Source organism: Bufo gargarizans, chromosome 4 (genome assembly GCF_014858855.1).
Source record: "Bufo gargarizans isolate SCDJY-AF-19 chromosome 4, ASM1485885v1, whole genome shotgun sequence".
NCBI lineage: Eukaryota > Metazoa > Chordata > Amphibia > Anura > Bufonidae > Bufo > Bufo gargarizans.
The window spans coordinates 404,762,805-404,780,415 of NC_058083.1; the positions used below are offsets into that span (position 1 = coordinate 404,762,805).

The 17,611-nt window shown below is 49.4% G+C and overlaps 1 protein-coding gene across 1 annotated transcript in view; it reads right to left on the bottom strand.

Moving 5' to 3' along the window:
• The window catches only part of LOC122935460 (sulfotransferase 6B1-like), an 80,508-nt gene that overhangs the window by 35,740 nt on the left and 27,157 nt on the right, over window positions 1-17,611 (bottom strand). Inside the window, exon 3 of the mRNA XM_044291225.1 lies at window positions 10,456-10,545. Within this exon, the coding sequence (XP_044147160.1) occupies window positions 10,456-10,545 (90 nt within the window). The remainder of the gene's footprint in view (window positions 1-10,455; window positions 10,546-17,611) is intronic.

A 17,611-nucleotide genomic window follows, 5' to 3' on the forward strand; every position in this document is an offset into this window, starting at 1 on the left:
GAAGTACCGGAGGCCGCTGCGGTTGATAAAAAATATCAAAACTGATTTTTTTATCGCCGCAGTGCGTGTAAAGTGAATGTGCAGTGATCAAAAACAAATTTTTTTTTTGTCACTGCGGTGGGGCGGGTGTGGGCGAACGCACGTGTGGGCGACCGATCAGGCCTGATCGGGCAAACACTGCGTTTTGGGTGGAGGGCGAGCTAAAGTGACACTAGTACTATTATAGATCTGACCGTGATCAGTTTTGATCACTTTCAGATACTATAAAAGTACAAATGCTGATTAGCGATACGCTAATCAGCGAATAACGGACTGCGGTGCGGTGCGGTGGGCTGGGCGCTAACTGATCGCTAACTACCTAACCAAGGGACCTAAACTATACCTAAAACCTAACGGTCAATAACAGTGAAAAAAAAAAGTGACAGTTTGCACTGATCACTTTTTTCTTTTCACTTGTGATTGACAGGGGGTGATCAAAGAGGTGATCAAAGGGTTAATTGGGGTTCAGGGGGGTGATCAGGGGCTATAGTGTAGTGTTGGTGTACTCACTGTGAAGCCTGCTCCTCTGCTGGATCCAACCGACGAAAAGAACCAGCAGAGGAGCAGGCAGCCATATAACAGATCATATTTACAAATATGATCTGCTATCTGGCACTTTGATTGGATTTTTAAAAAATCAGCAACCTGCCAGCCACGATCATTGGCTGGCAGGTTGCTGACGAAATGGTCCTGAAAGAAATGCCGGCGCGAACTGCGCACGCGCGGGCGCATACTCGCGTCATCTCGCGTCTCGCGAGATGACGCGTATATGCGTGACTGTGCGCAGCCCTGCCACCTCCGGAACGCACATGTGCGTTAGGCGGTCCGGAGGTGGTTAATTATGTAGAATAAGGCTATATATGTTTTTGGTAAATAAATTCAATTAACCCATTCACAATGTCATGCTCTTCCAGAGATTATTGGGCAGTTTCTCTGCCTACAAAATATTATCACAGATGCTTGGTTTACTTTTGCAGTTCTCAAAACTGAATTTAACTCAGCAGAGATCACATGCTTCTTCACAGCAAAAATGTTATAACAAGAACAGAGTTGAGAAAAAGACCTTAATCCTAACTTCTACAAACCTATGAATACAGAATCAACCTAATCAAACTAATATGAAAAGTTGTTATTCTAAAAAACTTCATCTACTTGCATATTAAAAGTTATACCAGCAAGAATTAGTCCTTATGTAAAAAACTATGATTTAAATCAAGCTTGCTCCAAAACCAGTACTCAATGTGAGCCCCTCCAGAGAAATACCCTGGCTTCTGACCTGCATGGGCCTTTTCACCTGTAGTCGGCCACTCCCCTCCCTGCCTCTGGGAGGAGTCCACTCCTCCTTCCTGGTTCTGGTAGCCAAAGACCCACAAAACCCCTTAGGGCCCATAGCTCCAGACCGGAAGGGCATGGGAAGATGGTTCTGGGACCAACGGGTCCACCTGGGTTCCGGCTACAGGTGGAGACCAAACATGGCGCCGTTATTAGTTTCCTGCTGTAAGATATCTGTATCTCCTCTTCCCAACCCCCAAACTACAACCAGGGGCATGTTTTTCTTGGCCCCATGGTCGCAGGTATATAAGGTTTATGCCTGTGATGGACGGGCAATTCATAATTCCTTATGAATCTCTGGTTCCATGATGTCTGATGGATTTTGATTGATCTGGGTAATGGCTGAGTGAGGTGTGAATTTGTACACACGTGACCTGCTTGAAGCTAGGACCCCTACAGAGTTCACTCCCTCGGCTATCTGTCACCACCAGACATCTGAGAAGCTCTGACAGATGTTCTTCAGAACCTCCTGCTTGAGGTTCTTTTGTTTTGCTTTCGTTTTGTCATCTCGTTAGCCTCTCTCAGCTGTCATGTAGTTGCACTGATTGCATCCCTTTAAATCCCTTCCCATACTGCATCACTTTGCGGTTTATACAGCTTCCTGGAGTGTGTACATGCTGGATGCTACAACTGATCCTTCTACAGATAAGTCTGTTCATTGATTTGTGTTTTCCTGTTTGCTTGATCCTAGGTGACCCTGACTCCCTTGGTATTAAGTGCAGGGAGCCGGTGGTCGTGTCCCCTCACTATTATAGGGTGTTCAGGTGTCATACAGTCGAGGCACGAGGGCATGCAATTTTCTATCATAGAGATCTTTGCATGGGTTGAGAAGACAGGGAGAGTTTCAGGGCTTAAATAGGGATCCCCTTTTGTTCCTTAGTTTCGGATCAAGCCAGTCGGATCCTTATTTGTAACTTCTTGTTTTCTGTTACACCATCCGTGACACTATCTGACAGAAAATAGCTGGAATTAGATCATGGCTGGCATTAAGTCATAATTCCACATCCCCCCCCCTTACTTTAGAGGGCGCTAGGGGGCACCACATTCCTGTGTTCCCCCGTATGCCCATCCGCACCCTCTCCTTGCAAAGAAAACGCGTCGGCATTCCCGTGGTGACAGCCCTTCCTGTGGCAAATGGTAAAGTGATACTGCTGGAGAGCTAGGCTCCAGTGTAGCAACTTCCCATTCGTTCTTGACAGAGTGTTTAACCAGCTGTGGGGATTGTGGTCCGTCTCCATGGTGAACTGGTTGTAACTGGGTGCCGAAGGCGCACTCGGTCTCCCATCAGCCGCAGACCTGCTGCTTAGCTTCGGGAGCGAGGATCTCTGTTTGACCTCGTTCCCAGGGCGGCTTTGCTAGCTGGGAGGCTACATGCTCCTAGGTCTGCCTTGAGTGCCGAGTTGATCACTTGGTGCTCGACTGGTCGGTCTGTCGGTCATGTGACGCTGACCACGTCACATGACCCTCCCTCCCCACTATAAATACAGGCAGCCTGCTGGCCACAGGTTGCCTGTTAATTTCTAGGTTCCTGGCTATTTGTTGGACTACTGAATACTCACCTGATCCTGTTCCCTGACGATCCTTTGCCTGCTCCTCCTGTACTGCGCATCCGTCCTGGTATTGTAACCTCGACTCCCACCTGACTACTCTTTGCGGACTCCTCTGGTACTTCTCTACTCTCCTGGTATTTGACCCCAGCTTCTCCTGACCATTAACCACCTGCTTAACCCTTTGTACTGCGTAGCTCTCTTGGTTCTGACCCGGTCCGTTCACGTTCCGTATTTTGTCTTGTCTGTCTTCCCTGCACATATCCTAAGTAAGGGACTGTCATCCAGTTGTCCCCTGTCATCAGGACTCGTGAGGCAAGTAGGCAGGGCCAGGGGTGAGGGTGGAGCACAGTGGTCACTATCCTTCCCCCTGTGTGTGTGTGGACGTGACAGTTACACTGGCGCCCGTATAAGTATGGCTGCAAACGTTGCAGTGCCCAAACAATTGCCAGGCACTCCTTCTCCATCGTGGAGTAGGCCACCCCACCTCCCTCGGCAGGAGCTCCCATTTCAGGTACAAAATGGGGTGTTCCTGGCCCGCAGTATCAACCTGGCTGAGCACGGCACCAAGGCCAAAATCACTAGTGTCGTTCTGTACTATAAACGGCTGTGTGAAGTCAGCTGCTTGTAGTACAGGGAAGCTCAAGACGGCGGCCTTCAAGCTTCTTCTTGATGAGGTCCGTGAGGGGCTTTACCAGGCTACAATAGTGGGGGAAAAAACTCCTATAGTACCCGGTTTCTTGGTCCTGGGGGTGGGCCAGGATGCGATGGCACCCACTTTCCCGGGCTCTGGCTTCATGGCCCCCCCACCTACCCGGTGCCTCAGGTAGTGGACCTCGCTCATGCCCAGCTGGCACTTTTCCGTCTGCCTGGCGGATCTGCCTGAGCACCTGCGTCAAGTGCTCTAGGTCAGCGGTCCCCAACCGCCGGGCCGCGGCCCACGGCGATCAGGGCAGTCTTTAACGCTGTACTAATGAAGCGCTTCCATTATGGAAGCGCTTCATTAGTACAGAAGGACTAGGAAGCAGTGAAGGATCTGTACTCACCACTTCCTGGTCCACGGCTCGGCTATCGGCTGTGCAGGACTGCGCACAGCATGAGGTCTCTGTGACCTCACACTGTGTGCCTCTATACACAGCCAGCCGACAGCAGAATGAAGAGGATTGCAATGGTGACTAGGAGCAGGAGAGGTAAGTGTTTATTTTATTTTATTTGCACTGGGGGCTGATGGCTGACCCGGGGAACATTGGGCAGACATGGGGGGCTTATGGCTGACATGAGGGGCTAATGGGGGGCTTATGGCTGACATGAAGGGCTAATGGGGGGCTTATCGCTGACATGAGGGGCTAATGGGGGGCTTATGGCTGACATGAGGGGCTAATGGGGGGCTTATGGCTGACATGAGGGGCTAATGGGGGGCTTATGGCTGACATGATGCGCTAAAGGGGGGCTTATGGCTGACATAAGGGGCTAATGGGGGGCTTATGGCTGACATTGGGGGGGTTTATGGCTGACATTGGCGGCTAATAGATGGCTAAAGGTTTGGGGGTTTATCTGAGCCATTGGGGGTCTGATTTGAGGTCTGATTGACATTGGGGGTCTGATTGCTGGTCTGACCTGAGGTGTAATGAAAAATATTTTTTTCTTATTGTTCTCCTCTAAAACTAGGTGCATCTTATAGGGCGAAAAATACGGTACAGTGCAGCAGAGACCATAGTCAGTTTATATAGTCATTATATAGTGTTATATATTTTAATAAGCACCTTGGGCTTTGTTATGCGCGTGAATCACTCAGCCCCGCCCGCCCCCTTCCCCACCACCCGATCCCTGGGAAAATTGTCTTGCATGAAACTGGTCCTTGGTGCAAAAAAGGTTGGGGACCACTGCTCTAAGTGATCCTCCCATGTGGAACTGAAGATGGCAATGTCATCCAGGTATGCGGCCGCGTACCCTTCAAGTCCCTTAAGCAGGGTTTTGACCATCCTCTGAAAGGTGGCAGGGGCATTCCTCATGCCGAACGGCATCACAGTGGACTCGTACGATCCGAAGAGGGTGATAAAGGCAGAGAGTTCCCGTGCCTCACGGGTCAGTGGAATCTGCCAGAACCCCCGGCTCATATCCATGATGGTCAGGTACTTTGCCTCAGCCAACTGATTGAGCAGGTCATCGATGCATGGCATTGGGTATGCATCGGTGAACCGTGACAGCGCTGAGTCCCCTGTAGTCCACGCGGAAATGGGTGGTCCGGTCTTTCTTTGGGACGAGGACCACAGGCATGACCCCCAGCTTCAGCATCTCGTCAATCTCCTGGCGCATGTGCTTCTGCACCCCCAAGGTAACCCGATATGCTGAACGTCGGATTGGCTGGTGATCCCCGAGGTCTACGTGATGGACGGCCAATTCTGTCCTTCTGGGCTTGTTGCTGAACAGCTCCCGGAAGGGGGAAGGGTGGCCCACATCTGGGACCGTTGGCCCTTCAAGAGCTGTTGGCCCACCGCCATAACCTTCCGTCTTCCCCCGGCGTGGTCCAGGATGACCAGGTACGTTACGGCGTTGAGTCGCTGGTGCGCAAGGTACAGGCTTTCACAGGCCGCTTGAAGCTTGTCCTGAGGTACGGGGACCAGTACCCATACCTTTTAACCCACCTGGTTGGTCCCCTCACAAGCGTTCTGGTCATATCATCGCTTCTGGTCGGCCTGGGCTCGCTCCATATTATCGTGCATCAGCTACGACAAGGCCTGCATCTTGTCCCAGAAGCACATGACCTACTCGACGACCGACACTCCAGGGGTGGCTATATCTCCCTTCCAGGCCTCTTTCACCAGAGCCAGGGGCCCCCACATAGGTCTCCAGTACAGGAGCTCGAAGGGGGAGAACCCCGTGGAGGCCTGTGAGACCTCCCGGTAGGCGAATAGCAGGTGTGGGAGTTACCGCTCCCAGTCATGCCTGTGGAAGTCGACCAACATCCTAAGCATCTGGTTTAAGGTGCCATTAATCCGTTCGCACAGGCCTTTGGTCTGTGGCTGGTACGGTCTGGTCACCAGATGTTGCACCTGCGTCTGCCTACAAAGGGACTTCATCAATTGCGACATGAACTGGGTCCCCCAGTCGGTGAGCATTTCCTAGGGAAAGCCCACTCTGGAGAAAATCTCCAGCAAGGCGGTGGCCACCTTGATCGCCCGAATGGATGACAAGTCTTCCGCTTCCGGGTACCAGGTGGCATAACCTACCCTCCTGAAAGGCTCTTCAATTATGGGCAGCATTACCAGGGGGGCTTTGGGGCGCGGTCTTGCCTTGCCCACCCTCTAGCAGCTATCACACGAATGGAAGTAGGCAACCACATTGGCCCCCATCTTTGGCCAGTAGAAATGCTGGGCTAATCTGGCCTTTGTCTTAGTGACCCCTGGGTGTCCAGCCATCAGAATCTCATGTGCAACCTGCAACAACTCTGTCCTAAACGTATAGGGTACCACTAGTTGTCGGTCCCTAGGCCATTACTCTGGTGATCCCTGCTGGACCTTGACCCGGTACAGTTGTCCTTGTTCCCAGACCACCCGCTCGAGGTCTGAGTACGAGGGAGGCTGTGATGCCTACCCCTTGAGAGTGTTCAGGCTGGCATCAGCCAATAATACCACCTGAAACCCCTGACTGGACATGGCCAGAATAGACGAGACTGTCACGTCCTCTGTCAGGTCCCTGGAACCTGTGTTCTGGCCTCCGTCTGAATCGGCAGCCACTTGGTCGGAAGGGGGAAAGCCATCAGACCCCTGAGGGTCCCCTAGATTCCCAGCACTCCCACTGCATGTGACAGCAACTATGGTCGCTGCCACTGCTGGTAGTGCCTGCTTCCCCTCGGCTTCCGACCAAGTCGCCAGTCCAGATGGACTAATCTGGCCCTCTAACATCCTGGATGTGGAGAAACCCTGCACTGAGGCTTTACCTGGGAGCCCTACTTCTCCTGGGAAAGCCCTGGCCTCATTTGCATCCTCCTCCTCGGCCAGGGTTGCTGTGGCGGAGGCCCCCTTTGGCTTCCGGTCTTGGAGGTACTGCTGGAGGTCCTTCAGGCAATTCCACAAAAACTGCTCTGTATGGATAAGCTCCTTCAGCTGCTGGACGGTGGTGAGCTCCAATTCCGTGGTCCATTGGTTGACCGCTCTAAGCAAGGCCCGCATGTGATCGGCCCAGCTCTGGGTAGGGCCTCGCTGCAAACTCCGGAGCTTCTTACGGAACGTCTCAGGGGGCAAGTTGTACTGCCAGACCAGAGCCTGCTTGATGTCCTCATAGCTCAGGATGGTCTTGCTGGGCAGGTACCCAAAGATTTCCAGGGCTTTTCCCCTGAGATGTGGCGTTAGGAATCGGACCCACTGGTCCTCCAGCAGCTGGTACTGATGGCAGGCTGTCTCAAACGCCAACCAGAAGATGTCAAAGTCCCCATATTTGTCCAGCAGGGGGAAGTCCTCCGCCCGTAGTTTTGGAATTCGTATTTCTGGAGACTAACATCGGGCTAGGGAGGGCTGCTGGAGTTGGAGCTGGAGCCTTTGTAGCTGGTGCTCGCACTCAGCCTGCTCACGACGTTCTGAGGCCTCTGCTTGCTCACAACACTCTGTAGCTGCCATGAGTGCAGTACGCAGCCCTGCAAGGTGAGTGATGGTGAGGTCACAGGGACAGTTAACAGACCGAGGGTTGCTATTGTTACTCACAGTTTTTATATACCCTGGGCAGGCATACAGCAGTGATGGAGAGGCTGGCACATGGATCCTCTCGGGCATTCTCTGTGTATAGGGACCAGGCTGGGTGGTAGGTGAGGTGCCCTGGGTGTTGCATGACTGGGTTATTGGTTATTCGCCAGGGCCTACTACCACTATCATAAAATTCCCCCAACCCCTTCTTTACCCACAAATGAACACTCTCAGACTGGGTTGGATTAAATCGGCCACAGTAGCTGTTTATTAATAAAATAAATAAATACATAACATATATATAACAATAACATTGAAATACCCCGACGAGGGAGGTCATAGAAGCCCCAAATTCCTAACATACATGTATAAAAAACACGCCAACCCGGCACTTCCATCATGCCTCCAGCCGCAAAACTCCAGCTCGGAGACACCAACTGATGGACGCCTCTCTGAACGAACCAAAAATGCCCCAACTATGAGAGTCCAGCCCCCCTCCTGGAGGCCCTCCCATTTTCCACACCATCCAAGACCACCAGCTTCTATGACCTTCCCCCGCCTCGACTGCCACGACAACCCTAAACTCCACCACCCCTAACATAAAAAACAAAAAGGGGCGGGTGGGAGGGAGATGTCCTCTCTCCTGCGCTTCCACTAAAAATGGCGCCGGTCCACATGCGCCCGCCCCTTTTATAACCTCCACCCCCACCACTCAGATTCATGCCCCTACACACTGACCTTAACCCCTACTTGCCCGGCCCTGGCACCCAAAACCCCTCATGCCGGCCTACCTTGATTGTCCGGCCTTTCTGGTTTAGTGTGCCGGTGGCAAGATCCCTTAAAGTTTGTGACGCCAGTGCCGGTAACGGTGGCACACCGATTTGTTGTAGGAATAATTGAGGAACACAAGTTGCAGTGAACCAGAACTTCCTTTTACTGAACAGTTCAACTATTTACAGTCTTTAGTCAGTTCCACATGTAAAGGGTTGTAACAGGCAGGCTTTATATAAAACAGCAGGCAAAGTCCTTGCAAGATACTCAGAGGGAATAACACTTACAGATCAGGCTGTATTTTCCTCTGTTCCTGTCTGGCTTACTCCAAGGCCCGTATGTCCTATTGCTGGCTTTATCCTTGGGTAGGGAAACCTTCCTCTGGTATATGTCTCCTTGCTGTAGAATATCCTTCTGCCATTCAGCTCTGTTTGTCTGGAATAAACTTGGCTCTGCACTGTACTTTTAAAGGAACTTGGTTTCTCAGGAGGCAACTTCTTCCCCTGGATGCAAGCTAGGAACCTGGGCTATCTAGCTGCATGTTGGAACTGATCTTCAGCTCCTCTCTAGCTAAAGTGCTAGCTTCACTCCCTTCTAGACTGACTCATTCCTGTCCTGAACCTGACAATATATACTAGGGGGTTTCCTAGCTCCCTCTACTGTCTAGGAGGAGGAACTACCCCTAACAGGCCTGGTACAGGAGATAACAGGAAAAACACATAAAAAACATAATATAAAATACAATGACCCTGTTCCACAAAAGGTGGGGAACAACGTGGCCCAATTGACCCTTGTGTAGTGCCCACATTTACCTAGTGGGACACTACATGAGGATCTCATAGGCAGCCTGGTCTCTGGCCTGGACCAATATGTGACTAATACCGCACCTCTCGGCCCCGCCTGATGTCAACTGCGTCAAGCTCACGAGATACGGTTTAGTCACTGGTTTCCAAGACGTGACATTACTCCGTCCCTGGCAGCATGTAAGGCCAGCTTGATACAGTTTACACAGACGCCTCCTGTCCACGCGGGCACAGAGAGGCAGGGGGGTGAGGGACGCGATCTACGCGGCCTCCGGTGTAACTCCACACTTGCTGACAACCCTGACAAGCTGAGAGAGCCTTTTTACTGCCCCAGTGAAACAGCGCTTTCTCAGCCCGGTAGATTTCCACCAGTTTCTCGTTTGATTTAAGCCCAGTCCACTAACGGGATTATATAGGGTGAGAAACCAACCCACAGTAGTGTATAATTATGGCGAAACACGGACGTGGGGATTTGTGATCGAGATACAAGGACAGCACAAGATTAAATTATATATTTAATTGCCTTACGGTTACGATGAGTTCTGGGGTGCTGTAATGCTTGGCTGTAGTCTCATGGGGGCAGTGATGTCAGCAGTTTGTCCACGGTCCCTCCAAACACAGTCCTCGATGTGACCTTCTCCAGAGAAAGACCCTGGCTTCTGGCCTGCATGGGCCTTTTCACCTGTAGTCGGCCACTTCCCTCCCTGCCTCTGGGAGGAGTCCACTCCTCCTTCCTGGTCCTGGTAGCCAAAGATCCACAAAACCCTTGAGGGCCCATAGCTCCAGACTAGAAGGGCATGGTGAGATGGTTCTGGGACCAACGGGTCCGCCTGGGTGCCGGCTACAGGTGGGGACCAAACATGGCGCCGTTATTAGGATCCTGCGGGGAGATCTCTGTATCACTCCTTCCCAGCACCTGACCCCCAAACATGTCCGTCTTGGCCCCATGATGTCTGATGGATTTTGATTGATCTGGGCAATGGCTCAGAGCTCCTACATATTTTTTTTCCTGTAGGATGAGTTGGCCTCCGTGCTGACTGAGTGAGGTGTGAACCTGCGGAGTTTACTCCCTCGGCTATCTGACAGCAAATGGCTGGAATTAGATCATAATTTCACATTATTTTATTAACTCTAGGGGAGGGGCAGGAGCAACCATCTTGGCTAACCACTAAGCTAAATGATTATTTTTTGCAACGGACAGTGTTTCTCACAAACATGTCCAATATGTTACTGAAAGAAATATACACATATAATTAATTATACAAGATCAGAGACTAAACTCACCTTTACTTTCTTATCAAAAAATGATTGAGGTATGTTGTCATACTTCAAGTGTGTCCCCAGGAATCTGGGTGAAGGTTCAACTTTTAGCTTCTGAAAAATAAATCGTTCTTTTGATTAATGTGGTACATTTAAAACAAGGCAAAAGAATTAAAGGGGTTCTCCAGGAATAAAAAAAAAAAAAAATACTTAAATATTATTTTATAATGAATATATTCATAAATACCTTTCATTACTTAGAATGGCTTGATTTGTCTAGGGGACAGTCATTATGAGAAATAAAATGGCTTCCGTCCTATCATTACACACAAAACCTGTCCTAATCACACAGGAGGACTAGTTAATTCACCACAATGAGCTATAGTGCTGCCTCATCCTCCTCTTTGCTCTGCTTGATAAGAATTATGATCCTGAAGACAAGTGAATCTCTGTGGTAAAGGAGATCATTACGAGACATGAGAGGAGGGTCGGGTGGGGCTAATGAGCAGCAGCACTTGTTTACAGTCTCCATTACCACATCAACACATTACCACAGCCTGTCCTGTCTGTCCTCTCTGTACTTCATGTCTCCTCAAGAGATTCAGCTAAAGTTCTTATCATCTGTATTCAGGATCATAATTAGAGATGAGCAAATCGAAGCTGACAAAGTGGAATTCGATCAGAATTTCAGGAATTATTCGATTCGCACCAAATCCAAATTTCCTCACGCTTCGTGGTAACAAATCGCATTTTGTCCTAAAACAGCTGCTGCACATGTTAGGACATGAAGCAAGGAACTGTGGGAACGAGGGATCACCCACAATGCCATGCATACAGCCAATCAGCAGCCATCCAGCCCTGTGATGTCACAGGCAGCCCTATAAATAGCCTAAGCCATCTTGGATTCAGCCATTTTCCAGTGTACTTAAGTGCAGGGAGAGACATTAGCAGGTGCTAGGGACAGTGCTAGGAAAGACTTTAAAACTTATATTTTGCTCCATAGAAATTCAGGGAAAGAGCATTAGAAGTGTAGGGAAAGGATAGGGAGGAATTATTCCACAGTATTGAAGCAGAACAGGGTTCAATAGGGGTGTTTACAGCCTGGGTAATAGGAACAATCCTATTACACCTTGCTGCACTGACTGCGGATCCAAATTGATATTATACTGTTGCTCATTTAAGATTTGCAATGCCTCTGTAATTCCAGCAAACCATTCTTGTTATTGGGGTCTTATTAGCTCTTGTGCGGTGCAGTTATATATATGTTCTAAAGCCTTTTTTGGCATGTATTAGTGGGGAAAAAGAAAAAGGGCTTATTAGCTGTTGTGTGGTGAAGTGAGAAAATTAAAGCCCTTTTTGGCGTGTATTCATTTCCTTTTTATTTACTTATTTGATCTAACAGTATGTCAGACAGAGAGGTGACAGGCCCTGCACAGGGAAACAAGCCTAAATGTTTCTGGCGCAGGCACAGGTCGCAGAAGAGTAAGGGTGCGTGGCAGCAGGGATCACTTCGAAAGACATGACCACTAGTGTCAGCTAGTGGTCATGTCTTGACCAGCAACACAGCAGTTCTTGAATGGTTGTCTCGATCTTCGACTTCAGACATCAGACACCCCAGCCAAGAGTCGGTGGATTCGTGAAATACAACCCTTATTTGGCATGGCCCTGTGCCCTCACCTGTCCTCAACCTGCCTCAGTGCTTTTCTGTTCCCTCAGCCAGAGAAGTACTTTATGCTGTGGGCTCAGCTCCACTATACAGCGAGGGCGAGCTACTAGAGGACACTCAGCAGCTACTGCCCAGCCAAGATCTGGAGGAGACACCCGTCGCTTCCTCCGGTAGGATGGCAAGTAGTGATGAGGAGAGTGGTGTGGGAGCTGGTGTTGCTGCAGCGAACCGGACCGCAGGGGCAATCTGTGAGCGCACGGTGGGCTGATGGGGGTAGTAGTCGTACTCACGATTTTTGTAGCTCCTTGGTCTGGCATGCAGTGATGGTTAAGACAGCACTAAATCCTCTATTACAGGGATCACCGGCCAGATGGTAGTTGAGGTGCCCTTGATGGTATAGGTGTTTAGGGTGCTTTTAAGGCTGGGACCCCAGTTGTTCGTGACGCCAGCACCATTAGTTGCAAAGATTGGTGGTGGAAAAGATGAGGAGTCGGTTATAGTAAAACTGTTGAACTTTTACTTAAATCACTTGTCTCCAGGTAGTCAGTACACTTCATTTATATGGCATAAAGATATGACTCAGTGTCACGGTCCCTCCAGTGACAGAGGTTAGAAGATCTGAGAGACTGGCTACACGTTAGGTCATCTGACAGCCTGTTTTCACTTGTTGCAGTGTTGTTGTTGGTAATGACCACACCTCTTGTCTCAGGTGTAGCTTGTGGTCATTACTGCTCCTCTATTTAGTCTAGACTCACACTTCATACCATGCAGTTGATACTCTCTGCCTGGAGTTGGAAGAGCTGGTTTGTGGTCCTCATACTTTTTCCATTTTCTATTGAAGATAAGTGTACTTCTCTTGGTATTTTGTTGCTCCCATTTGCTCGTTGTTTACTAGGCCTCAGGGAGACGCTGGTTTGTTTATCCGGGAAGGAACCAATAGTCTCAAACCCTGTCACTAATCCTAGGAATTTTCAGGGTTACTAGTGTCTAAGTTTGTGCTGTATGAATATAACCACCTTCAGGGTCTATTCATACTGACAGGAGTCAGGGCTAGGTTTAGGGTTTCCTTAGGTGGTCACCATTTCCCTTTCCCTAGCCTTGAGGCCTAGTTCCTGGTCATTTTCCTTCTATTCTCATTCTGGCATTCCTCCCCTCCCCCTACACTGTGACATTTAGATATTGGCTTAGCTGTAATCCTTGTAACAGGCTTGACAGTTGTCAGTTTTCCTAAGACTTTTACTTTAACAGGCAAGAAAAGGGCTCTTTCTTATATAAGTCTGCGCTAAGTCCATTCTCTAGCACTCAAGTGTTGAATATAATAAATCTCACTGGTCAGTAGCAATCCACAGGGCAGCTCCCTAATGGCAGGCATCAGTCTTCTGCTCAATTCTTTGGAAAGGATGCTCACTGAAGAATTACAGTCCACTATGTCCATAGAGGCATGTGGTAAAGGATAATTTTGCGCATTAATCATCCGGCTGTGTCCAGTTACTTTTAGGTTCCTACTGGTCACTCGTGCTTGTAAAGTCCATTGGCTAATTTAGCTCTAACCTCCACTAGACTTTCTCTAAATCCAGACGTAGACTCACTGGTCTGTGCTGTGCTGCTGTAATACTGTTCTCTATACTGCCTTAGCCTGGCCAGAGCCAAGGGGCTAAAATAGCAGTTACATTGTGGACTAAGCCTGTTCTGCTCCTCCATTAACTTCCTACCTTATCCTCTGTTCTCCTCTCAACAACCAACCACCGTCATCGGGAGAAGAGGGTGCAGCTTGCACGTGAGGCAGCGCCGGAGCTAGCAAGTCGGTAGCATGGCCGGGAGTCAGCAGGGTGGTAGCAGTGGGAGGTCTGGAGCCAAAAGTGCCCGGGGTAGACCACCCACTTCGCAGGAGCCTACTGGCCCGGAAAGTAGTGGTGCAGGTGTTCACGGAGGCAGAGGTGGTAGCAGTCAGTCAGTGCGGAATGTTGTGGCTAAAATTACCTACTTGGCGGTGTGGCAGTTTTTTGTAAAGACGCCAGGGGAGGTAACCATGCCCATTTGTCGAATCTGTGGGCACAAGGTGAAGCATAGCCAGGGTGATTGCATCAACATATACAGAGCTGCATCACCCAGTGGCAAGCACCCAATTTCAGGCAGTCAAGGCTCCACCAGCTCCTTCACATCATCTGCTGGTCCCGATTCTCCTGCTCCTCCTCCTAGTAAGTCTTTCCATCTGCAATCGATCACCAAAGCGATTGCCAAGAGACAACAGTATGCACTCCAATGGCGCAGAAGCTGAACTTGCTCCTAGCCAAGTTGCTGATACTGCAGTCCCTCCCTTTCCAAGTGGTGGACTCTGCACCTTTTTCAAAGAACTGATGGTTTGTGCCGAGTCAAGGTGGAGAGTCCCAAGGCGTAATTTCTTTAACAAGAAGGCAGTACCAGCTCTGCACACATATGAAGAACAGAAGGTGGGCCAGTCCTTGAGCCTGTCGTGTCTGCCAAAGTGCACGGCAGTGCCGACGTGTGGAGCTGTAACTATGCTTAAGGACAATATATGTCCTTTATGGCCCACTGAGTAAATGTGGTTCCTGCCCAGCCAAACCAGCAACTTGGCCAGTTGACGCCGCTTCCGCCTCCACGTTCTCACGCCATTGGTCCTGTGACAATTTCCGCTTCTGCCTCCTCATCCTCCACCTTGTCCTCAGCCTCCACTGCAGGGGCAATTCAGTGAATTCACAGTTCTCCACCAGCATTCCACATGTGCAGAGCACGGCGGTGTCACGCTGTTCTGCACCTAGTTTGCCTGGGAGAACTGAGTCACACAGGGGAGGAACTGCTCCGTGTCCTTCATCAAGAAATTGAATCCTGGCTTTCTCCACTACAACTCAAAATCAGAACCATGGTGACCGACAAAGGTAAGAACATGGTGTCAGCGCTGCGTCACGGAGTGCTGAGCCATGCGCCTTGCATGGCGCACATGTTCAATCTGGTTGTCAAGCGTTTCCTGAAGTCTTTCACCCATCTGCAAGACATCCTAAAAATGGCCAGAATACTTTGCATGCCCCTCAGCCACTCGTACACCGCCATGCACATCCTCCTTGAGCTATAGCAGCAGAGTGGCGTCCCCCAACATAAGCTGTTATGCAACATTTCCACTCGGAATTCCACCCTCCATATGTTGGACCAACTGTACGAACAGGGAAAGGCCATAAATGATTTCTAGATGATACAGGCGGACAGAGGTACTCCCCTGTGTGACTTCGATGTTACAGTAGCTCCATTCCCCTGAAGAGGCCACATCTGTGGCGAAACATGTTGGAGGAGCTGCAGTTCGGATTTTAGGTTAGGTGCATGCAGGACTAAGTGTCTTAGTGTGGAGTGACTGCAGACTCACCGCACTTAGACACATAAGCGGCAGAGAGTTGCGATAAAGGATATACAACAAAACTAAAGCGAATAATCAAAAGCGACTTGACAGATGGTCCTCAATAATGCAATCTATCTAGATACATAATGATTGCTGAAATAGCAAACAGAAAGAAAGAGACACATTAGAATGAGGCAGGATATTTGGGTGAAGCAACCCATATCCTCTGCCATCTGAGTCCAATTGTCATGAGGGTGTCAAGAGCCACGTCTGACTCCGTTATACCCGGGGTCAGGAAGTCGCAGCGGGTGGCTGCGCGCTCTATGTCTAAAGATCACGTTGTTTCTTAGTGATTGTTTTCTGTGTTTGCCTTGCAATCCTTTTTGTCTCACTCAGGGATCCGTAGCTTCTCCTCCTCAGCTGTTTCTTGTCTGCCACTCCCAACCTCCTTATATTCTCCTCTCACACTTCTCTAGTTGCCAGTTATAGAGCTTCCTGCCTGGACTTCTATACTGACCCACTGGAGCTGTGAATCCTGGTTGTTGTTCCAGAGTGCTACCCTCCGGATCCCTGTTGGGCTTTTTGCTGTCTCCTGTTGTCGCCCACCTGGGATTATATGTTGAGTCTGTATTGTCTGTCCTCCCCTTGGTGTTTTCCTTTAGAGCTAGTGGTGCGGACTAGTGTTCCCACCGCCCTGTTCACTATCTAGGGCTCATCTTAGGGAAAGCCAGGGTTTTAGGCACGTGATCAGCGTACGGGTGAGGAACCCGTCTAGGGACGTCAGGGCAGCCAGGTGCCAGCCGCAAGGTGAGTCAGGGGTCACCACCTTCCCTCTCACTTGGGCAGGGCCTTCCTCTTTCCCTCCCTCTGTGTCACGTATGTGATAGTCACGCCGATCGTGATACCAATAGCACCTATAATTTTAAAGTTCTATTTTTCTCCCGATTCACATTATCTTTAATAAATGAAATAAATGTTACATTTTAATAGACCTGAAACGGGAATTTAGTAGCCTAGGCTATTTGAACTATATGATTTAGATTATCCCGGGTCCTATGGGTCCTTGAACTATAATAACAGCAGAGTGGCGTCCCCCAACATAAGCTGATATGCGACATTTCTACTCGTTGGAATTCCATATGTTGGACCAACTGTACTAACAGGAAAAGGCCATAAATGATTTCTAGATGATACAGGCGGACAGAGGTACCCCCCTGTGTGACTTCGATGTTAACCAGTGGCAACTCATGCATGACACCTGCCGTTTGCTCATGCCTTTTGAGGAGGCCACTTTATTTGGTAGTCGCCAGGTCTACGGGTCGAACAACGTCATTCCACTGATTCATATTCTGGAAAAGATGCTGGTAAATCTGGCTGGTCAAGGGACTGGAGACTTGGTGCCTACATCTCACGGCCACATGTAGAATATTCGTTATATTCGTGAATATTTGCGAATATTCTAAAAACAAATATATAGCACTATATTCGCTATAGTGCTATATATTTTTTCGAATATTCCTAATTTTTTTTCTACCTGTACAGTTGTTTCACTTCGGCATACTCCTCCCAGACAAGCTTCCCTATTATCATGGGAACACCTGGGGGTTAGAATATACTATCGGATCTGAGTTTTCACAATCTCACTCAGATCGTGAGAACTCAGATCCGATGGTATATTCTAACCCCCAGGCGTTCCCATGGTGACGGGGACGCTTGTCAGGGAGGAGTACGCCGACGTGAAACAACCGTACAGGTAGAAAAAAAATACGAATATTCGAAAAAACAAATATATAGCACTATATTGAATATATTAGTTTTTTTGAATATTCGGCTTTTCTTTATCCTGTACAGTTATTCCGGCATACTCCTCCCCCGACTAGCATCCCTGTCACCATGGAAACGCCTGGTGGTTAGAATATATCATCGGATCTGAGTTTTCACGATCTGAGTGAGATCATGAAAACTCAGATCTGATGGTATATTTTAACCCCCCAGGCGTTCCCATGGTGACAGGGATGCTTGTCGGGAAGTAATATGCGAATATAATGAGGCAGTAAGGTGCCCAGAGGGGCATTATTTTCATTCAAAAGGTACCCAGGAACGCCCTCGAGTGCCCAGGTCCGCCCCCCCCTACAGAGCCCAAGCACTCCTCTCTCTCCTCTCAT